The sequence below is a fragment of the Sinocyclocheilus rhinocerous genome, unplaced genomic scaffold, assembly GCF_001515625.1.
Source record: "Sinocyclocheilus rhinocerous isolate Xijiao unplaced genomic scaffold, SAMN03320098_v1.1 scaffold824, whole genome shotgun sequence".
Taxonomy (NCBI): Eukaryota; Metazoa; Chordata; class Actinopteri; order Cypriniformes; family Cyprinidae; genus Sinocyclocheilus; species Sinocyclocheilus rhinocerous.
This window is the reverse complement of record NW_015628342.1, coordinates 156219-182014: the sequence shown is the minus strand read 5'-3', so window position 1 is coordinate 182014 and position 25796 is coordinate 156219. Positions and strand designations below refer to the sequence as shown.

The following is a 25796-nucleotide window of genomic DNA, read 5'->3' as shown; positions in this document are numbered from 1 at the left end:
ATCCCCCTCTCTAATTCTTCCTTTTCCCCCAGCATTCCTGCCACTCCAGGATACTCATTAGACAAAACATGCTTCCCTCCTTTCCCCCTGATTAGATTCAAATAAAGCGTTAAAAGACGAAAGCCCTGGCACACAAAGGAAAAGGAAGAGGCTCTGATCCTAATCGCTGAGGTGCGACCGCTGATCAGCCGGAGTTCAGGGAATCAGCGGCCAGATAGAATATCTCGCTCTTTTGAGGGCCTGAACACGGTGCGTGACTGAAGCAGCTTTGAATTTCCTCACTGATAACGGCTGCCAATTAGCATACGTCAACCGCCTACTGCCCAACTCAAGTGTTTATTTGGAAAAATGTGTCGTTTATGGTTCATCGCATTGGGCGGATTAACCCGGATTGTCGGCGCGCCGATTATAAAACCAATCTGGCCAATTTGACATTTCCACCCACAGGCAGAGGTGCATCGCTGCATGGATGTTGCGTTGGATCCTGACCAGATAAAGCTGTCTTTTCCATGCATATCTGACATTTGGTCGAGTTAAGCTTGTAAAGCCTGACATATAAAATAATGGTTCAAAAAATTTTTGTTTTTTTTAATGGAAAAGTTTATTGAACATTTAGACAAAATCCTCTCCCAAAAAATGTTGCATTTTTTTTTTTTGTGGCGTATCATATTGGATACATCAAGCTTTTATGGCTCATATAGTGAGAATATGGTGGTCATAATTGAGAAAAAACACTTAAACTGAGCATAAACATGTCATTTGTTGCAGATGTTGGTATTTATATGGTCAAAAAGTAAGATGAAATTCTGATGCTTGCGATGTTAATTTAATGAGATCTTTATAACAGTATAATAAAATACTTACATAAAATGCATATAAATTTCGATATATTTCCCAATAATATGTCTTAGTAAGATGATATTTAAATGCTTAGTTTTATGATCAAAGCTCTGTAGTTTCAAAATGTATAATGCAATTCAATACAATGATTGAGAGGTGAAAAAATTAACGTTCCTTAAAAGCCTGATTATCGTATTTGATACTCACATTTGAAAAAAATAAAAATTAAATAGCTTCAGTCCAGTAAATGTTCTTCTCGAAATATGACTAATAATATAAAAGTTATTCTTATATTTACTTTATAAAGATTATTAAAGATTTCACAGCAAAAAGTATAAAACATGAGCTGAAGTATACAAAAAATATAATTGTTTTACTTGCTAAATAGTATAAACTCAGAAGAAAAATGTGAAATATTATTACAATTTAAAATAGCTGTGTTCTATGTGAATACATTGTAAACTGTAATTTATTCCGCTGTGATCAAAGCTGAATTTTCAGCATCATTACTCCAGTCTTCAGTGTCACATGATCTTCAGAAATCATTCTAATATGCTGATTTGCTGCTCAAGAAACATTTCTGATTATTATCAATGTTGAAAACAGTTGTGTTGACCAATATTTTTGTGGAACCGTGATACATTTTTATTTTTCAGGATTCACAGATGAATAGAAAGTTAAATAAACAGCATTTATTTGAAATAGAAATCTTTTAAAACATTATAAATGTCTTTACTGTCACTTTTGATCAATTTAATGCATCCTTGCTGAATAAAAGTATTAATATCTTTACTTCTAGAAGCTGATCAAAATAAGGTAAAAAAATCTGAAATATTATTATAATTTAAAATAACTGTTTTCTATGTGAATATTTGCTCAAATGTAATTTATTGCTGTGATCAAAGCTGAATTTTCAGCATCATTACTCCAGTCTTCAGTGTCACATGATCTTCAGAAATCATTCTAATATGCTGATTTGCTGCTCAAGAAACATTTCTGATTATTATCAATGTTGAAAACAGTTGTGCTGACCAATATTTTTGTGGAAACGGTGATACATTTTTATTTTTCAGGATTCACAGATGAATAGAAAGTTCAATAAACAGCATTTATTTGAAATAGCAATCTTTTAAAACATTATAAATATCTTTGCTGAATAAAAGTATTAATATCTTTACTTCTAGAAGCTCAGCCATTACTGTTTTTGATGACAGTGGAGCCGAAACCAAGTCACCCCAGTGTTTCTGTAGGAGCAATAACTGCTCTAAGTGTCTGTAAGGTCAGTTTGCAGTGAGAGAGAGGTGTGTGTGTGTTTGTGTTGTCGTTTCAGACGCATCAAACCTCCTGTGCCGTGAAGTCCTCCAGCGCTCCGGGATTCGCTGCTTTGTTCCGGGGCGCAGCGCTGAGGTTTAAGAGCAGTGCGGTTTGTACTCTAATCCGGCCTTTGATTCCCAACACCGCGGCACAAATCCATCGCGTCAAAGTGAGAGACGTGAAACTTTAACCTTAAACACTCGACTGAAGAGCTGCTCTTAAAGTCTCTGAATAAACTCAGAGCATTAAATCTCCTGACGAGCTTCAGTCGGGATTACTTGATTAAAATAATGACTGCTAACGTATTCAACTAATTAAGCTCAGGAAACCTGTCAAGAACATGTTCAGGTTATATTTAACAAAAAATGAAAGAAAAAAAAAAAATTTTGTTTGAAAAATTTGCGAAAAGTTTTTTTTTTTTTTTTTGCAAAATTATATTAAATTACATTATATATTATAATTTTTGCATTGTGATATTTTCACAAAAGTTACACATTTACTCCTAATTATAATTTTAAAACTTAATTAAATTACTCTAATTAATGTAATATGATTATATATTCATATACTAAATATAAATTAACACTGCTGTACTGAGTGTAATTTATGTTTATTTAAGCATATATATACATATATATATTGCAGCATCTTCAGTGTCTCATATATACATATATATATATATAATATAGCATTTTAGTAATATTAATTGCAAAGTGACTGCAATGACTTTTAAATGTAATAAAATCATTGCATTACAGCAATATTTGCACTGCAATTTTTTAATTAATTAATTATTTAACTTGCATTACTTACACAATTTTTTTTTCTTAATTCTAATTAAGAAAAAAGAAATTAAATATAAACAAGTAAAAATCATATTTATATTTGGGATAAGCATTTATTTATCATAATACAGGTGCATCTCAATAAATTAGAATGTCGTGGAAAAGTTCATTTATTTCAGTAATTCAACTCAAATTGTGAAACTCGTGGGTGATCAGTTTGTGGTACTGCTGAGGTGGTATGGAAGCCCAGGTTTCTTTGACAGTGGCCTTCAGCTCATCGGCATTTTTTGGTCTCTCGTTTCTCATTTTCCTCTTGACAATAGAGGTCAGGTCTGGTGAGTTTGCTGGCCAGTCAAGCACACCAACACCATGGTCATTTAACCAACTTTTGGTGCTTTTGGCAGTGTGGGCAGGTGCCAAATCCTGCTGGAAAATGAAATCAGCATCTTCAAAAAGCTGGTCCATTGTGTTTTTTGAAAACCAACGTCACTGCACCCGTTTACCAATAAATTTTGGAGCACTTCATGCTTCCTTCTGCTGATCAGCTTTTTGAAGATGCTGATTTCATTTTCCAGCAGGATTTGGCACCTGCTCACACTGCCAAAAGCACCAAAAGTTGGTTAAATGACCATGGTGTTGGTGTGCTTGACTGGCCAGCAAACTCACCAGACCTGAACCCCATAGAGAATCTATGGGGTATTGTCAAGAGGAAAATGAGAAACAAGAGACCAAAAAATGCAGATGAGCTGAAGGCCACTGTCAAAGAAACCTGGGCTTCCATACCACCTCAGTAGTGCCACAAACTGATCACCTCCATGCTACGCCGAATTGAGGCAGTAATTAAAGCAGAAGGAGACCCTACCAAGTTATTGAGTACATGTACAGTAAATGAGCATACTTTCCAGAAGGCCAACAATTCATTAAAAATGTTTTTTTTTATTGGTCTTATGGAGTATTCTAATTTGTTGAGATAGTGAGTTGGTGGGTTTTTGTTAAATGTGAGCCAAAATCATCACAATTAAAAGAACCAAAGACTTAAACTACTTCAGTCTGTGTGCATTGAATTTATTTAATACACGAGTTTCACAATTTGAGTTGAATTACTGAAATAAATGAACTTTTCCACGACATTCTAATTTATTGAGATGCACCTGTAGTTGTACCAAGTTTAAGTTTAATGTATGCTTATTTAAATTTAATAAAATATTTATATTACAGCAATATTAGCACTGTATTATAATAAAACAGCACAATTACAGTAATGAGCCTGTAATGAAAATGAGAATAACTACAAAAAACTGAAGATTATGGTAATGCGAATTTAAGAGAAATGTGCTAAATTTCATTTATGAAACCTGAGCAAAATTAACCTCTGTGTAATTTATTCATAAAACCATCATTAAGTAAATTACCACATTCAATACAATGCGATCATTTATGCAAGGATGAATTAATTAATAATTTACAGACATTTCACTCTATTTTTTTTTGCTGAACCTGCCCTTAAACGTCTATTTACATGTCCTGTCTAAATGGGCGGCACTTGGTCAGAATGAGCAGCCATACGGAGACATACAGAGACATCGCACTACACCTCATTTCCTGTTTGGACAGGAAGATGACAAACAGGCCAAATCACCTGCAAATTTATTGTCCCGTTTCTCGGGCCGGCCAAACGGGTGGAGTCCATTTTTCAGAGGGGACATCTTTGTTTAAGACTTGACTTGGTTTCAATGGATGAATTAATATCGACAAAACATCAGCCGGGCTAATGAGTGGTTAGTTAAAGCAATAAACATGCCACATTAGAGGCTGGGCCACAGGAAGCTAATTAGAGAGCGACGAGAGAGAGAGAGAGAGAGAGAGAGAGAGAGAGAGAGACAGAGAGAGAGAGCTTTAAACCATTAGCTCCAACACCCAGAAGCGTTTTACTGGAAACTGTCTCTCACTCACACACACACACACAGCGATATAGAATGACTTGTACGGTCATATATGATGTTCATTTCCAGTTGCCTTATTACTGCAGGACCCTCTGCCCTCCTGTCTCTCTCTCTGTCTCTGTGCGTCTGTCCATCCATCTTTATCTGTTTCTTTGCTGACTGTCTGTCTGTGTCTCCGTCTGCCTGTCCATCTGTCTGTGTCTGTCTATTTCTGTCCATCTGTCTGTCCGTGTTTCTGTCCATCTGTCTGTGTCTGTCTGTGTGTCTGTCCGTGTCTGTCTGTGTGTCTGTCCAACTGTCTGTGTCTGTCTGTGTGTCTGTCCATCTGTCTGTGTCTGTCCGTGTGTCTGTCCATCTATCTGTCCGTGTGTCTGTCTGTCCGTCTGTCCGTCCGTCTGTCTGTGTGTCTGTCTGTCCATCCATCTGTCTGTGTCTGTCCATCCGTCTGTCCATCAGTCTGTGTGTTTGTCCATCCATCTGTCTGTGTGTCTGTCCATCTGTCTGTCTGTGTCTGTCCATCTGTTTGTCCATCTGTCTGTCTATCTGTTTTTGTCTCTCTGTCTGTGTTTCCATCTGTCTGTCTGTCTTTGTCTGTTTGTGTCTGTCTGTGTGCCTCTCTCTCTGTCCGCCTGTCTATATGTCTGTCTGTCTTTCCTTCTCTCTGTCTGTCTGTCTCTGGCCTCTGCTGCGGTCAAATCGAAAGTGAAGTTAAAATCAATGGAGTTGAGCTGGAAAGAGAGGCGGCAGATGGAGAGATAGAGAGAGAAACAAAGGGTGTCTAAACAGGGAATGCCTTCAGCACACTGGATTTACAGCAACACACACACACTGCATTACTGTGACATCACTTCCTGTCACTGCAGCACTGAGCTCGCTTCTCGCTTACTATACTATATAAGGTTTGTGTTCACTTTTACAATACTGCAACACTGTTAGTAATGATGATAAAACTGTGCTTGTAAAATATGCAATATTCTGTATTGCATTTACCAACAGATACTGGTGGATATTGATTTACTGGCAATTATGGTCAATAACCAATAAGATTGCCATTATTATATGTGATATTTGATATGCTGAGTTTAAAATACATTAATTTATAAATTATATATAGGGTTATTATAGTTAGCTAAAACTAAAACCATAAAATCTTTAGTTACTTGAAACAAATTTTAACTGAATTAACCCAAATTCTTATTACTGTAAAGCTAATTAAAATAAATTATATATATATATATATATATATATACTATAATTTATACTGAGTTTAATGAAGTGTGTGAAAAAAATCACTGATATTAGTATCTAGTAAGGAAATCTTGATATCATGTCATTCAATGCTGTGCAAAAACATCTGAAGTGTTGGAAAACAGCTCAATATGTTAAAATGTGCAACTGTCTAATTGCTCCTCAAAACCCTCGAGACATTCACATTACAAACAATACATACAATAACACACACACACTCAACACGGAGGGACGTTACGAGCTCTCTGCTGCCCCTGGGTACAGACTAATTGAATGAGTCTATCACACACACACACACACACACACACACGTTTGTTTTTGTAAATTGTCTCACTCTGTATGATTTATAAGCGTTTTGAAAAATGGGGACATGGGGTAATGTTCTCATAAGTCACCTTCTCCTTGTAATACCTATGTCATACCCATCTCATTATTAAATTTTGTGTCCTCATATGTCACAAAAACGTGCACACACACACACACACACACACGCGCACACGCGCACACACACACACACACACACACACACAGTGCCTATAGCATAATACTCATACTAACAAAGTGCAGTTAGACAATATTCCAGTGCACTGAACCGTTTGCTTCCCAGAATGCACTATAAAAATCAGCTGCACACTAAATTCATGTAACAAAGATTTTTACTGATAATAAAAAATATTGCAAAGACAAAAGTCTGAAAATGAAAAACCAGCAGTAAAAAATTTAAATAAAAACAAAAACAAGTTTGCAAAAGAATGAAAACAAAGGATTGCACTAAAACACTTTTAAAATACTTTTTTTAACAAATAAGATTGCCAATATTATAATGTGACATTTTTATACAGAGTATATAATTTAATATATTAATATATACATTATATATACGGTTATTACTGTGAACTAAAACAAAAGCCATACAAAAAAAGTTAAATGAAAAAAGAAACTTTAACTGAAATAAGTTTAATTTTATATTTTATTTTAGCTAGTTGTCAAAGCAACATTTCTCATTTTCATTTTAGTATAACTTGATGTACTAAAATAACTAAAAATAAAACTGAAATAGAAACATAATAAAAACTATACAGAACTACAGTATATAAAACTATATATTTAAAAAATAAACTAATATAAATCACAAACACACTAAAACTTCCAAGTTAAAATAAAACAAAAAATATAAAAATAAAAATTAATTCACTACACTAATTAAAAATATTGATTATTAATGAAACCACAATAGTATCTCAGTGATACTAATGCATATACACACACACGCAAACCAAAAAGAAAATGTAAAAAATAAATGATAACAAAATTAATACAAATAAATAATTATTTTTGGTGGTGGCCAAAATTATTAGAACACTAGTATTTTCTTCTGGATTGAGTCTGTCTCAGTTTGTTCTGTCTCTTCATGTCATTCCAGACAGACTGACTGATGATGATCAGATCAGATCTCTGTGTGGAGCACTGGCTGCTGTCAGACAAATATCTCACTGGATTATTACAATTAATAGCAAAATGAATGTTTGGAAATGCAAACTGATATTTCCTATTGACACAGTACAGCAAAAGATAACAAGAAAGATAAGAATATAATAAGATAAGCAAAAGATAATAAGAAAGAGACAGATAAGATGAGAAATAACTGACTTAAAACCATCTTTTAGCTGCTGAAAATACTAGTGTTCTAATAATTTTAGCCACCACTGTATATACACAAGTAGTTTGAGAGTGAAGAGACTAGATTACTGTATGTCATTCATAATGATTCATGGGAATGATCAGGTGTGTGTGTTTGTGCGTGTGTACTCAGGTGTGTGTTCGTGTGCTCACAGGTGTGTGTGTGTGTGTACTCACAGGTGTGTGTGTGTTTGTGTGTGTGTGTGTGTGTGTGTGCACAGGTGTGTGTGTGTGTGTACTCACAGGTGTGTGAGGTGTGTGTGTATATACTCACAGGTGTGTGTGTGTGCGTCTGTGTGTGTGTACCGACAGGTGTGTGTGTACTCACAGGTGTGTGAGGTGTGTGTGTATATACTCACAGGTGTGTGTGTGTGCGTCTGTGTGTGTGTACCGACAGGTGTGTGTGTACTCACAGGTGTGTGAGGTGTGTGTGTATATACTCACAGGTGTGTGTGTGTGCGTCTGTGTGTGTGTACCGACAGGTGTGTGTGTACTCACAGGTGTGTGAGGTGTGTGTGTATATACTCACAGGTGTGTGTGTGTGCGTCTGTGTGTGTGTACCGACAGGTGTGTGTGTACTCACAGGTGTGTGAGGTGTGTGTGTATATACTCACAGGTGTGTGTGTGTGCGTCTGTGTGTGTGTACCGACAGGTGTGTGTGTACTCACAGGTGTGTGAGGTGTGTGTGTATATACTCACAGGTGTGTGTGTGTGCGTCTGTGTGTGTGTACCGACAGGTGTGTGTGTACTCACAGGTGTGTGAGGTGTGTGTGTATATACTCACAGGTGTGTGTGTGTGCGTCTGTGTGTGTGTACCGACAGGTGTGTGTGTACTCACAGGTGTGTGAGGTGTGTGTGTATATACTCACAGGTGTGTGTGTGTGCGTCTGTGTGTGTGTACCGACAGGTGTGTGTGTACTCACAGGTGTGTGAGGTGTGTGTGTATATACTCACAGGTGTGTGTGTGTGCGTCTGTGTGTGTGTACCGACAGGTGTGTGTGTACTCACAGGTGTGTGAGGTGTGTGTGTATATACTCACAGGTGTGTGTGTGTGCGTCTGTGTGTGTGTACCGACAGGTGTGTGTGTACTCACAGGTGTGTGAGGTGTGTGTGTATATACTCACAGGTGTGTGTGTGTGCGTCTGTGTGTGTGTACCGACAGGTGTGTGTGTACTCACAGGTGTGTGAGGTGTGTGTGTATATACTCACAGGTGTGTGTGTGTTTGTGTACTCACAGGCGTGTGTGTGTGTGTTTGTGTGCTTACAGGTGTGTGTGTGTGTGTGTGTTTGTGTACTCACAGGTGTGTCGGGCCAGTGAGTAGTTGGATCCTCCGGTGGTCAGACCGAATCCGTCGGGAGCCTGAGTGCTGGTGCGAGCGCGGGAAGGTAGTTTGGGAGGTTCGATCTCTGCACCGAACTCGGCTCCGATCACTCCCAGCAGAACGATGGCCGTCGCCTGCTTCCTCCGCTCCTCGTATGAGTTACAGATCTTCGCGTTCGGCGGCAGGTTCGACAGACAGCCTACAGACAGACACACAGAGTCACTTAAAGATACATACATACACTTAAAGAACATAAAACAACATTCACAGTTCATTTCTGTAGTCACTTATTTCTGAAACTGAAAATTATGTAGAGCGGTATAACAAAAGATAAAAACAAAATGAATCCATAAGTAATTTTTACAAATATATGTAAATCTTTAAACATAAAAAAGTAAAATAAATCACCATGAGCAAAACAACAATAATAACAAGTAATTCTTATAAATAAAAGTAAATTCTAGTAATCAAGTAAATCTTTAAAAAATATGTAAAATAAAATAATAAATCCCTTTACAGGATATACAAATAAAATAAAATAAATCATATAAGCAATTCTTATCCATTTAAGTAAATCCTTAATAATAATAATAATAATAAAATAATAACAAGTTAGTCTTATAAATATAAGTAAATCCTTAAAATAATAATTAATATGAAAATAAATCCTTTTTTAGGAAATGAAAGTAATATTTCACATGCTGTTTTGTTCTGGTCAGATGAATTTGTTGTGAATGTGAGACACCTGCCCATAAAACATCCACGACTCGTCTGAATGAACGCTGCGGCGCTCGTGGAGCTTCGGCTTTGTGCTCAGCGTCCAGACAGCGCTCTAAATAGAGTGTGTGTGTGTGTTAGGGTCATGGTCAGGGCCTTGTGCTGGAGGGACACGTGCTGCACACACACACACACACACACACACACACACAGAGGCATAAAGAGAGCCGGAGGGGTGTTTGCTTGCGGAAGTGTGGGGTGCGGTTGATGGGCTTCTTTTGTTACCAAACGTGTGTGTGCCGCAGGAGCCCCTCCAACACGGGACACGCAATTAGTCTCAAGCACACACACACACACACGCGCGCGCCTGAGGCCACAATACAGCGACGTATGATGATGTAGAGCACAGATATTACAGTTCACAATCTGCTCACAATGGATAAATGCTTATCCATTTTAATCTGCACTAATGTCAAATAACACATTAAAAATGGCTCTAATATCATCTGGATGAATGTTTGTTTGATTCTATAACAGCAATACAGTCATAAAATATATATAAATTATACATTTTTAAGTAATTATATTATTTTAAAGGATCTTACAAGAATTACTTAAGATGTTTACTCTTTATTTGCTAAAATTTTACTACGCATTATATGGATATATTTTTGTTTATTTAATTCATATTTTGTGAAAAATTATTTTTTTGTAGGTTTTCATAAAAAATTTGTAATAAAAATCCAGTAATAATTTTGTCAGAAACTACGTCTAACACTGTAAGGTTTAAGAAATTCATCCATCCTGTTAAAGCCCTGATGTACACACAAATATAATCAATAATTCCAGTAATAAACCAATAAACTAATATTTGATATATTAATCTGTGTTTTCTGTTCCTTTACAATAAACCAATAAACTAATATATGACCCTGGACCACAAAACCAGTCATAAGGGTCAATTTTTCAAAATTGAGATTAATACATCATCTGAAAGCTGAATAAATAATCTTTCCATTGATGTATGGTTTGTTAGGATAGGACAATATTTACAAGATACAACTATTTGAAAATCTGATACAACTATTTGAAGGGTGCCAAAAAAATAGAAAGAAAATGGCCTTTAAAGTTGTTCAAATGAAGTTCTTAGCAATGCATATTACTAATCAAAAATTAAGTTTTGATATATTTACAGTAGGAAATTTACTAAATATCTTCATTGAACATGATCTTTACTTAATATCCTAATGATTTTTGGCATAAAAGAAAAATCTATAATGTTGATCCATACAATGTATTGTTGGCTAGTGCTACAAATATACCTGGCTACTTATGACTGCTTTTGTGCTCCAGGGTCACATATTTGATAAATTAATCTGTATTTTCTGTTCCTTTACAATGAACCAATAAACCAATATTCGATCAATTAATCTGTGTTTTCTGTTCCTTTTGCATTTGTGGAGCTGCTTGTAACTGCTATTAAAATGATAATTAATACTAGTAACATGTAAAGTGCCACACAGACAGTAAAATCAAGTGTTAGCCATTCATTTCATATTATAAACAAATAAGTAATAAATAACAGCACTTTAAGTTTCTCTTATTGCACTGCAGAACTCAGAGCAGATTTTGTCTTCATTTCTGTCTGATTATTTCTAAAGAAATAATATTATTTCATTTCTTCCGGCCTCACACTACAAGGCCTAACCTGATTGGCTTCATTAATGTTTTGTGCTCGGAGCACGAGAGGCCACATCTCTGCTGATTCAATTTGACCCCGGCCTCGTCTGATTGGTTCTCAGCTGACCTCTGACCTCTCAGGACACAGCAGCACTCAGAAACAAACCAGCAGCTCTCAAAACCTTCACATCATGATCATAGTCAGAGAAATTCACCTACTAACTTACACTGACTACAAAAATGAATAAATAAAATTAATATGTACAATTAATTTAAATTACATAAATAATGTTTTAAAATATCGTTTTAATATTTTATATTATAATATATGCTTATATTATTTTATAATTTAAAATATTTGTAAATATAAATTTACCTTACTGAAATAAATAACTGTTTCATTTCAGAAACTGTTAAAAAATACATTTGTTTTTAATGGCAAGTTCAATATTGAATACAATAAATATAAATAAAATAAGACAAAGCTAAAGGTAAAGCATTTTAAAAATCTCTTAAAATAAAAACAACCCAGCTCTAGAATGTATTTTAAATTATACAAAATACAATTTTTTAAAAATATATTTTAATATTATACAATTATATTGTATATAATAAATACTTATATTATTTTATTATATAATTATTATGTAAAAACAACCCATATATACAATTTATTTTTTATTATAATGAATACTAACATTATTTTATAATTAAAATATATATTATTTTATACTTTTAATATAAATTGATTTTAAATAATTAATTACTTCATAGCAGAATCCATTAAAAATCCATTTACATTTTACATTTGTATTTAAAAGTATTGCCATATCATTCACTAGTACATGGCAGATTCAACATTCAACAAACAATTCAACAAATACAGACATTTTATAAAATTCAATCTAAAAAAAAAAAAGACTCTATAAAAGACTATAAAATATATATTTTTTAAATGCACTTGTAATTAAAAATCGTAAAGGTCTATATGGGTCCTTCTAACAAAGTAAGTACTTCAAAGTTTGTTCTGATAAAAAAAAAATATTATGGCTTTAATGACTTATGACAATTAAAACTGTTTTATAGACATAAGTTAGTGCTGCAATACTGAAAAAAGTAAATATAAGAAATATAAACCAAGCATTAAATACTTTTTATTTAAAGCTTTTTTTATAAACACAAAAATATCTGCTTAATTACTAAATCTTGTCCCATTTTGTCTATTTTATTTCACTCTGTGCATTTAATTACAAGACTTTGCTCAAATCCTGTAAGTTTATTTAATTAAAATGTTATGATTTTACACTTTAAATGTATTTTCTCTAAGCATTCTCTATATTTACTGGTGTAATCATACAATGCAGTGAAGAAGTGTTGCAGCAAAAGAAATTGTCACCGCCATCAAAGCAAATGAAACGTGACAATAGAAATAAGTGACAGTAAACTGTGAGGTTTCATAGTTTCACTGCCAACAGAAATCACTCACAAACACAGCATAAGTGCATTTCCATGCTTCAGTTATTAGAAACACACACAGAGTCGGTTCAAGTTGTGTGTATGAAATCTGATGTGATACGATCATCTTTGTTTAATCAGTATCTGTGCGCTTCTTACCTGCAATATTAAAGACAAAATCAAAGCTACGCCAACAAAACAAACACTGAAATATTGATCATCCTCAGAGGAGCAGAACAACATCTCTGTGAGTTTCTATATGAAGAATCGCTGCTGCTATTAATATTACAGTTAACACTGTATACTACACGCACTCACGCACACACACACACACACACACGCAAACACACACAAACACACACACACACACACACACACACAAACACACACAAACACACACACGCAAACACACACACACACCGGCTTCACTTATAAATGTGTGAAAATTAATAAAAAACAAGCATCAGTATCTGCAGAATTTATCTTACTTAACATCACTCTAATGCATGGTGATTATGGTTTACTAAAACTAACATTAAAACTATGTAATATAAATTCTATATAATGTATATGTAAGGGATAATCAACGGTTTGCCGTGCATTAAAGTATTTTAAATGCACGACGTGGAGGCCAAGAACCAGGTGGTTGCCTCCGGTATAGTATAAGCGGAAGGTATAAGCGGGATAATGCATGGCTAGCAACCGGCCTCCACGTCGTGTATAAAAATAATTTAATGCACAGCAAGCCGTGCATTATCCCTTCCATATACAATAGTTCTTTCTGGTCCTCGAATCTGATTGGCTGATTAGAGTGCGATGTAATTGTATCACTCCGCTTGCGGTACTTCTTACAGCGAGTGTCATGGCGGATGCCCAAATCCAGTATCATTTTATAAATATTACTGTTTTTGTGTCACGGAATGTAGTTTTAAGAGGTTTTCAGGCAAGAATGTACTTGTTTTTAGTTCAAATATGCAGATTGTTAATAAAGATAACGTCTATTTGAAAGTTTGCGTCGACATTTTCGGACATGTGAGCTCCAGATGGTCTGCGCTCATGAAGCCTCCCGAGAGCGCCTCACCTCGGCCACATCTTCTGGAATTTACCGCTGGCTCTGATGTCTCTGTAGAGGTTACACATGAGCTGTAATTTGTTTTGGGTAAATCTAACGAGCAGTCTTTGGTCTCATTAATCTATTATTTGTTCCAGAGAAGATAGTTTTGGCAAAATCTCATGCTTATGTAAATTCAATGCTGTATATCAGAGCGCTGCCTTTTTACGTTTGACTGAATTGCCTAGCAACTTATTTGATGGCTGTTGTTGTTATTGTTTATTAAATATTATTATTCAATAAATAATATTTTATGTAAATAATAGTATTTAATAATAGTGTTTAGTATTGAGAAACGGTGCGTGTTCGTGATGGTGATTTTAGTTACATTGTTCCGCCTGTAGATGGCGACAAGAGACTGTTTTTATGAGTGAGTTAGCAATAAAGACTTTTACTTTGAAAAACGCTATCAACGGAAGTTATTTTTAGTTTCAACAACAGCTTGATCAGGCATGTGATCAGCAAGAGACAAAAAAGAAGGAAAATCTGACCACGCCCCAAGTCACGCCCACAAGCCGCGCCCCAGCACTTATTATTAAAAATATATTTTTTAGCACATTAAATTATATCTTATATTGTAATAAAACATACTATTATCCTGTAAAAAATAAAAAGCAACATTTAATAATCATGATAACAATATAATACAATATATTACAATAAAGTACTATAATATATTATAGTAAAGTATATAGAATTGTTATTATTATTAAAGTACCTGGCAAAAGTTTGGAAACATTACAATTATTATTGATTTTGAAATAAATATCTTCTGCTCATCAAGGCTGAATTTATTTGATCAAAATAAAGTTAAAAAAACAGCAATATTGTGAAATAGTATTACAAATTTTAAAAAAAGTTTTCAATTTTAATATATTATAAAATGTAATGTTATTCCTGTGATGCAAAGCAGAAATTTCTTCATCATTTCTTCATCCAGTTTTCAGTGTCACGTGATCTTTTAGAAATCATTACAATTTATTTGACTCTCAAGAAACATTTCTGATTATTATTAGTTGAAAACAATTTTTTTGCTTGATATTTTGTGTGGAAATGGTGATAGACTTTATTTTTCAGGATTTTTTGATAAATATAAAGTTTAATGAACAGCATTTATTTGCATTTATCAAATATATTAATTACATTTGTTAATACATTTATTAAATAGAAATAATTTTAAATGTCTTTACTCACTTTTTATCACTTTCTTGCATGATGAATAAAATTATTAATTTCTCTCTCTTTTTTAAATCTTATACAAATGTTTGAGTGGTATCATTGTTTCCACAAAAGTATTAAGCAGCAAAACTGTTTTTAACATTGATAATAATCAAAAATGTTTCTTGAGCAGAAAATCAGCATATTAGAATGATTTCTGAAGGATCATATGACTCTGAAACTTCTCTTTGTAAACAACAGATTTATAAATGTTTCTAATGATGAACCAACCCCCCCCCCCACGGATCTACGCGAACCACATGGGTCGTCCCTCAGAGGTCGGAAATGCAGCGAACAAATGCACCGAGCAGCAAAATCACCCTTAACAAAGGATATTAATGTTATGACAAAGATATCGCTTTCCTCAGCCGACATTCAAACTAATGTTTATTGTTATTACGAGACCGATCTGAAGAATGAATGCTGTATCAGATGCAGGTAATAACACTCGCTCAGTCCATCTCTCTCTCATAATACTCTACATAATACAGCGAGCGTTTACTGCAGTAATACAATAAGCTTTTAATGAAGCAACTCAACGTTCCTTCGTTACTAGTTCTAAAGTGATGTTTTGGAATTAGTAATGGAGGCTTGGGCTCAGCCGTTAAACTGTCAAACTTTGATTTGAATCCATGGCAGAAGGAAGTAGTTCGCACAAAAGAGGGCTTTTAAAGACACTCTGTTGTCATTTTCTTTATGTATTTACACACTCGTGCCGTCAAACTGTTGTATAATTGCATGATATGGCTGTATATCGGCACGCTATGATTACATATATGACAAAAACAAGAGAATTACTAAAACTTTAACTAGAATTAAAATTAAAACAGAAAATATAAAAATAAAAACTGATTCAAAATAATAAACTATAATAGTATCTTAATGATACTTAACACTGGTCTAATGTTTTTTTTCTCAAGTATATTTCAAACCTCAAACTTCATATCTTTTGTGTGTAAAGTGTGTTTATGCGTCTTTCTTTACAATAAATAACACATTTTAATATTTTATATCTCATACTGTGACATTTGAGCATTAAAAATACTGCTGTGACTGTATTTAGAGGCCATATATTGTGAAAGCAATATGAAAGAAACGGCCTTTCCATCCTGCAGGTGCCTAACATGGCCGCCGTCGATCTGTGTGTGTGTGTGTGTGTGTGTGTGTGTGAGATCAGCTGAATCAATACCGCGGTGCTGCATTCAAGGTGAAACCAAATCAAACTGTGACAGAACAGAATGGAAAATACATGCAATTATCAACCGCTCAACACAATACACACACACACACACACACACACACACGTAACTAAAGCACACACACATAAATCGCAACTGTACACCCTTCAAAGCGGTGAACACAGTTGACAAATAAAATAATAAAAATAAGAAAAGATCAAGTATTTTAAAAATAACTCAGAAATAAAATTATATTAAAACATCTTTAATTTTTTATATTATATTATATTAACTATTTATAACTATTTAATACATTTTTATTTTTATTTATATTATTTCAAAATTTAAATTTACTGTTAAGATTACTTTATAGTTACTTATACCAGAACAATATATTTCTATTTTAAAATATAGTAATATAACATAAACTACAATTATTATAATACAAATACATTATTTTACAATCATGTTATAATAAACACTTATTTTTATTATATAATTTTAAAATATAAAGAAGTTTTTGATTGAATTCTGAAATAATTAATTTATATTATTACTTTCATTTATAAAATTTTAATGTATTATATAATATATTATATTAAATTAGTACTTCATTGTACCAGTACAATACATTCATTTTTAATGTATTGCATTATATTTTACATTTTAATGTAAAATAAAACAATTATTTATTATAATAAAATGGTAATATAATATTAAAGTATAAATTTAGTTTTTTTTCGTTAATAACTACTAAAATAAATAATGTCTTTATATAATTATATAAATGTAAAGAATAAACAGTAATATCTCTTTTATATACTGTATGTATGTATGTATGTATATGTATATATATATATATATATATATATATATATAAGCAAGTTTTGTTCATAACAGAAGATAAAGTTTAAAATACACCTGGTTCAAATGTTAAGCAAACTATTATTTCTTTATTTTGCTTGATGTTTTTATAGCTTTTTCTGATGCATTTAATCCAATCGCATGATTATTGTCATCTGTCAGTGTTTATAAGTCGGGCTGTTTTCACAATAACATTACTGAGCACATACTGCCATCATTGTGACTCCTGCCATTATAATAGGAGAAAATGGCTCTGACGATCAGCCGTTTTGTAATATTTCACGTCGGATGCAATAAGCGACAGAACAAACGTCTTCGGGATGGATTACGCCGTCTCTGGTTATTGATTTATGAACAGTATCGACGCCGTATCTTTAATACCGGCCGATCTATCGTAATGTCATTGCACGTGAATTGCATTTGCCGCTCCAAACAAAATCAGCTAAAAAGGCCGGATGACTGCGCCGTTCCTCCGCGTATTTCCATCTGAAAAACGGCCGGATCGGGGCGGACAGATAATAAAATTATCAAAGAGGAGAAAGCATCAATTAGACGGAGAGAGGGAGATGGAGAACAATGAGAAAGATGCCGCAGACGCTCCTTCACGCTGGGAAACGGATCAATAGCATCATGCGCTGCGACTCGCTCCGGCGTTCCTACGCCAGCCGCTCCGACATCATGGATTATCAGCTCCCATGATGCACTGCCTGATCCGCCGGCCCATTGATCACCGATACGCAGGCAGGTAACATTTGATAGCAGGGGATTGTGGGAAAGGATTGATCTCTGCTACCCTACAATGCAGGAGCAAGAAATCCCATGCTAGGAAATAAATGCTGTTTTTGCTCTGCACTTTATGCCCAAACAAAAGCAAAGGCTCTGTTTTGTCGATTCAGGTTCAGTCGTTCTGTATTCCTGACCGGGAATCTGTTTGTCCTGAGGAGTCTTAAAACAGAAAAAGAAGGACGTGGAGCAGAATTTACTTATAGGTGGTTACTAGGCAGTTGATAGGGTACTCTGGGTGGTTGCTAGGTGCAAATGCTCAGTTTTGGTCTTTCTGTACTCCTAACCAAAAATCTATTTATCCCGAGGACTCTTAAAACTAAAGATGAAGGAGCACTTCTAGGTGGTTGCTAGGGCAGTCTGGGTGGTTGCTAAGGTGCTGCTAGGCAGTTGCTAGGGTTTTATGGGTGGTGCAAATGCTCGGTTTTGTCAATTTAGTTTTGGTCTTTCTGTATTCCTGACCTGATTCCTGGTTGCTAGGGTGTTGCCAGGAAGTTGCTAGGGTATTTTAAGTGGTTGCTAGGATTTCCTGGGTGGTTGCTAAGCGGTTGCTAGTGTGTTACGGGTGTTGCTAGGTGCAAATGCTCAGTTTTGGTCTTTCTGTATTCCTGACCGAGAATCTATTCATCCCGAGGAGTCTTAAAGCTAAAGATGAAGGATCGCTTCTAGGTGGTTGCTAGGGCAGTCTGGGTGGTTGCTAAGGTGCTGCTAGGCAGTTGCTAGGGTTTTATGGGTGGTGCAAATGCTCGGTTATGTCAATTTAGTTTTGGTCTTTCTGTATTCCTGACCTGATTCCTGGTTGCTAGGGTGTTGCCAGGAAGTTGCTAGGGTATTTTGAGTGGTTGCTAGGATATCCTGGGTGGTTGCTAAGCGGTTGCTAGTGTGTTACGGGTGTTGCTAGGTGCAAATGCTCAGTTGTGGTCTTTCTGTATTCCTGACCGAGAATCTATTCATCCCGAGGAGTCTTAAAGCTAAAGATGAAGGATCACTTCTAGGTGGTTGCTAGGGCAGTCTGGGTGGTTGCTAAGGTGTTGCTAGGCAGTTGCTTGGGTTTTATGGGTGTTGCTAGGTGCAAATGCTCCGTTTTGTAAATTCAGCTTCAGTCTTTCTGTATTCCTGACCAAGAATCTATTTGTCCCTAGGATTTTAGGTGGTTGCTAGGGCACTCTGGGTGGTTGCTAATGTGTTGCTAGGCGGTTGCTAGGGTGTTATGGGTGTTGCTAGGTGCAAATGCTCCATTTTGTCAATTCAGTTTTGGTCTTCCTTGTTTTCCTGACTGAGAATCTATTCGTCCCGAGGGCACTCTGGGTGGTTGCTAAGGTGTTGCTAGGCGGTTGCTAGGGTGTTATGGGTGTTGCTAGGTGCAAATGCTCCATTTTGTCAATTCAGTTTTGGTCTTCCTTGTTTTCCTGACTGAGAATCTATTCGTCCCGAGGGCACTCTGGGTGGTTGCTAAGGTGTTGCTAGGCGGTTGCTAGGGTGTTATGGGTGTTGCTAGGTGCAAATGCTCCATTTTGTCAATTCAGTTTTGGTCTTCCTTGTTTTCCTGACTGAGAATCTATTTGTCCCGAGGGCTCTGGGTGGTTGCTAGGGCATTGCTAGGCGGTTGTTAGGGTGTTTTATTATTATATAATTATATTATTTTAAAATATGAATTTACTTATTTAATAGTTATCATAGTTTTTTATACCAATGCAATATATTTATATTTTAAAATGTTTAACTGTATAATATAAAATACAATTATTATAATAAGAATATATATAATTTTGTGATTACATTATCATACATCATTATTTTATTATGATATAATTATATTATTTTTAAAAAGATATAAATTTACTGTTTAATTAAATAATTACTTCATAGTTACATATACCAGCGCAATACATTTATATATTTAAAATATTACAACTGTACAATATAAAATATTTCATTTTTTTAATATAACACAATTATATTAATATACTAAAATTTTAATTTAAATAAATATATTTTGTTAAATATTTTTAAGTATAAATGTACTGTTTAATGAAATAATAAATGCTTCATAGTTACTTATACCAGTATATTTATTAAAGTGCCCCTATTATGGGTAATGAAAGGTTCATATTTTATTATTAAAGTTTTCTTTGAGTGTTCGCCGGTTCCCGCCTCCTCCTTCCCGATCTACAAACTACGTTACAGGGGCACTTTAATATATTTTTTAAATAATATAACTGTATAATTTGCTGTATAACTTTATAAGTTGCTAGGGTACTTCGAGTGGTTGCTAAGGTATCCTGGGTGGTTGCCTTGGTCAATCAAAGCCCATGAGATTTTGGGAGATTTGATTGCCCATTTTAGGAAAGCAGTAAGTCTCATCAGTTAGAAAACATAAAGGGGTCAGAGTCAGAAGAGTCTGAAGGTCTTGTGAAACGTCCAGCGAGTGCAAACGCAATTTATTAGTGAGGAGGAAGAGGACGTGACCTTCTCCAGCCCTCGCTTCTGAAGGTTAAACACATTTTGATACTTTAAAACATACACACGCATGATCCAGAGCTCATATCTGGAGATTCCTAATCAACTACAGCGAGAGAACAACTGAGAATACAGAGCTGATTACAACCTTACAACCACACACACACTCGCGCACAAACACTTGTACACACTCACGCACAAGCGCATGCGCACACACGCATACAAAAAATAATCAAATAAAAGCTTAAACTTTTTCACAGAACCTTGCAAAAGCAGCACAACGGTGAGGGAGAAGCTGCTCCCTGTATTGTGTGTCATCAGAGGCGTCATGCCCATTCAAAGTGAGGCACGTGCCCCCTCAGATTTTTGAGCCAAGTGGATTTTGAATGCAGCTTCCAAAAGACAAAAATAGCAGAATAATATTTTTTATATTTCATACAATCACAGTGGCGTTATTAGAATGTGCAGTGCGGCACAGCATCGGCTGCTAAATTAAAATCTTTGGCTGGCGCTGAGCCAGTTTTACAGCTGCATATTGTAACCAATCACACGCGATTCTGTTGAGCTTATGAATGCAATGACCAATCAGAGGCGTTCAGATGAGTCATCTCGGAAATGTTTTGTTCAATGCACGCGTTCGCTGAAGGAATTCTGCTCTCTGATGATTCTCTCATCAGAAACAACGAAGTGCAGATGTACACAGTGTATGCTATAAGTGCAGATTTCACAGTGTAAACAGCTTCAGTGATTATAATGAGAGTTTTTGAGAGTGCTTAAAATGTTCTTTGATAATGCTTTCTGTACAATGAAAGAGTTATAATTAAATTACAATGTTTCTATTAAATTCACATTAAATACAAAGTCAGTCGTATTAAAAATATTTTACGGCATGACACTAATATCTGGTACTTAAGTAAAAGGACAGGTTTTTATGCGTAGTTAATAGATTACACTAGGCTACTTTGCCCATCGCCCATTATAGATCAACTAACATAATATATAAAGATGCAAAATGCATCTATCATCTGAGAATCGAGATATTTCATGATATAGTTAACACATTTGGGAATATTTCGAATAAAAAGGGAAAAATAAATAAAACATAAGCCTATATCAGTTATACTTATATATACACAGTGCTGTGAAAAGGTGTTTGCACCCTTCCTGTTTTTTTTTTATTTTTTGCATATTTATCACACATAAAAGATTCAGATCATCAAACAAATTTTAATATTACGCAAAGATAATGCAAGTAAATACAAAATGCAGTTTTTAAATGATGATTTCATTTATTAAGGGAAAAAAGCTGTCCAAACCTACCTGGCCCTACGTGAAAAATTTATATATATATATGGCTGCTGTGTGTCATGACGAGCACCACAAACTTTTAATATATTAATATATATATATATATATATGCAATCATTTAATTAAATACAATTATAAATAATAAATATAATATAAATTATATATGTGTGTGTGTGTCAATATATTTTACTATTTTGTTCATATATAAATATATGAAATGGATACTAGTGGTTAAATTATACAGTATAGCAGCCATTTAACAGAATAAAGAGTTAAAAACAATGCACATTCACCTTATTTATTTCTTAAATATTGACAGTATCTGCAAAATTGTGGTGCATCTCTAATACCAGCAGTAACACACACATAAAGTGTTTCTTCCTTTTGCATCTTCACAGTCAGTGCTTTCCTTACACTCTCTCCCTGTGTGTGTGTGTGTGTGTGTGTGTGATAGAGAGAGAAAGACAGTTCAATAGTGCGACAGACGGTCGGTGTGTGTCCGCTGAGACTGGGGCTCGAGTGTCCATGATAAAAGAGTCCACAAAGCGATTGTGAGCGCGTCTCTCTTCAATAAAACCCCTCCTGCTCGCTGGCTTTCACACACGCCGTTATCAATGGGCCGCGGCACTGAATAGCACAAACACTCTCTATTTGGCTTCCAGTCAATTAAGCTCTAAGCTGTCGGTAAACAGGACTTTTAACTTCCTTCCAAAAGGCCTGAAAAAATTGGAGACACGTGATTGCAGCAAAAAAGAGACGAGGAGAAAGAAGAAAAACGAAGGCTCATTGTTTGCGGACAAGCGTGAATTACAGAGATTGAGGCCCACGCACACACACACACACACACACACACACACACACACCCCTTCATTAGTGAAACCGACCAACAAACACCACTAATATTATCCAAACCAAACTCAATCAACACATCATGATGGGTAAATCAAGTCCTGTCCTACATTATTATACTGTTACACTCAGAAATGTGTCACATTATGGACGTTAAATGGGTTACAAATGACATCTGATGAAAGAAAAACCAAACCACATTGACCACATTTCACATTAACAAAGTTAAACCGAGACAAACATTCCAACATATTCAATATCAATGTTTGCAGTTATTCAATTTACACTAAAACTCATATTAAAGAAAAATAAATACTAGACATGCACAATATATATGTTTCAGCCATTTTAATTGGTTTCTTTAGATCAATAATAGAAATGTATTTTGGTAAAAACACTACGTATCAACTGGATAAATCTAGATTTTTTTAATAATAAAAAAAACAATATTTGCCATCATATTATGTAAGCACTTATTAATCTTATGACATAGACTGAATAATTATTACATATATTTAACAATAATTATTATACAAGTAAATAATTATTTGTATATAAGAATTTATGATTTCTGAAGATCATGTGACACTGAAGACTGGAGTAATGATGCTGAAAATTCAGCTTTGATTAGAGGAATAAATTACATTTTACAATATATTCACATAGAGTTGTTTTAAATTGTAAAAATATTTCATTCAAGAATATTTTACTGATTTTATTGGATTTTTTTCTCAAATAAAGCAGCCTCGGTGAGCAGAAGACTTCTCTGTTACACCAAATACACAAAATAATGATCTTTAAAAAAGCATCATATGACCCCTTTAAATAAAATCTCATTACATTTTATTATATTTTACATTTTACCAACAAAAATCATATTAAATAAAAAATATTTTTTTTAAATCCCATTTTTTACATTTTTTACTTTTAATTTTGACGTGCAACATTCCATGAGTTCAATGGGTTACAAATGACATTTAAAGAAGGAAAAACCAAACCAAACCAAACCATTATTTCTCATAGATTCATCAAGACATCTTGTAAAAGCTCAAGCGTGGCACGTCTGTGACTGAACAGAGATGTTTTTTGCATGTGTGTCATCTGAAACATGTGTGCAGAAGAGAGAGGACCAGACACTAGACGTGCTGCATGAAGACACCAGCATGAGTGTGTGTGAGTGTCTGTGAGCGCCGGTGGGTTGTGGGTGAGATCGATACTGTGGCTTCCAGCATCAGAGAGACAGACAACACTCTGCAGATATGAAGACGACATAAACTGAGGATATGGTCAATATTACAGAGACTACAGGGCTGGTCTGGTGTAGCCTGGTTCAGTCCGGTCTGGCCTATGGGGTCAGATGTCAATAAAACCTTCAGTATCAAACCACCTTTTATAAAACTGACTATTTACACTCTAAAGAATCATGTACAAAAGTTTGGGAACGGTAAGATTTTTTAATGTTTTTAAAAGAAGTCTCTTCTGCTCACCAAGGCTGCATTTATTTGATGAAAAATCCAACAAAATTGTGAAATAATATAAAAATTAAAAAAAATTTATTTTTTTAATTTTTACATTTTTATGTGAATATATTGTAAAATTTAATTGATTTCTGCTATCAAAGCTGTATTTTCAGCATCATTACTCCGAGTAATAATAGTACCCAAATTTGATTAGTAATGCGTTATATTACTGCGTTACAGCAAAAAGTAATATACTACTGTAATATTATTACTTTTGTAATGCGTTACTCCCAACACTGCACATGATCTTCAGAAATCATTCTAATATACTGATTTGCTGCTCAAGAAACATTTCTGATTATTATCAATGTTGAAAACAGTTGTGCTGCACAATATTTTTGTGCAAACCGTGATACATTTTATTTTTCAGGATTCTTTGGTGAATATAGAGTTCAAAAGAATAGCATTTATTTGAAACAGAAATCTTTCGTAACATTATAAATGTCTTTACTGTCACTTTTGATCAATTTAAAGCATCCTTGATGAATAAAAGTATTACTTTATTGTGTCCTTGCTGAATAAAACAATTTAAAATATTAATGTAAAATTGTCATTTTTAATTTTCAATAAAAAAATCATGCTGATCAATTATAAAACTTAAACATGAAAATAGCATATAACTGATACAAACCAATTATTTAACATTAAAACTGATGCTGTGATTTCTGCATTGTAAAATAAATATTTGACAATACTGTAAATAAAGTAGAGCTGAAACGATTCCTCGAATACCTCGAGTAACTCGAATTTAAAAAAATCATCGAGGCTTCGTTTAGTCCATTGACTGTAACTACACACGGAACACCGTGTTTCCCCACAGACCATTATTACTGACGCACAACCCGATAAACGCTGGACCAGACCATAGCCTGTATAAAAACAGGGACCAGACTTAAAAAAAAAAAAAAAGCGCTGGACATATTTAAGACCGTAAATCAATATGGTGGCTAGTTATGATGTCCCTACATTAGCTATGTTTTGTGAAAGACTAAACGCCATAGTGGATAAAAATACCACAGAAAGTAGGTTAGTCAATATCACACGAAGAAAAAAAAAGCTCTGGACATATTTAAGACCGTAAATCAATATGGTGCCTAGTTATGATGTCCCTACATTAGCTATGTTTTGTGAAAGACTAAACGCCATTGTGCATAAAAATACGACAGAAAGAAATTTAGTCAATATCACACGAAGAGTGCCAGTCTTCACCTCTAAAATCAGCATGATTACAAATGTGATTTTATTCAACAGTTCAATAAATAAGAAGGTAATATTATGAGACTTGCGTTTTAGACACTATATTGCCTGTTTTTGTTTTATTTTGCCAACAAACAATTCCAAACACATCCACAGCGCTGTTTTGCGTCTCTGTGCAACATGACAGCGTTTCGTTCCTGAATGAATCACCCGTTTAAATGATTCGGTTCAATCGCAATGACTCACTTCTTAACAGTGACTTGCTGCCACCTGCTGGCGGTTTTTCGTTTTTAAAATAATTTTAAATATCAGTATTCAATGTTT

At 34.5% G+C, this 25796-nt stretch overlaps 1 protein-coding gene across 1 annotated transcript in view; it reads right to left on the bottom strand.

Moving 5' to 3' along the window:
* Positions 1-25796, bottom strand: part of wdr7 (WD repeat domain 7) — a 126290-nt gene that overhangs the window by 27965 nt on the left and 72529 nt on the right. Inside the window, exon 13 of the mRNA XM_016548936.1 lies at positions 9110-9331. Coding sequence (XP_016404422.1) covers positions 9110-9331 — 222 coding nt within the window. The remainder of the gene's footprint in view (positions 1-9109; positions 9332-25796) is intronic.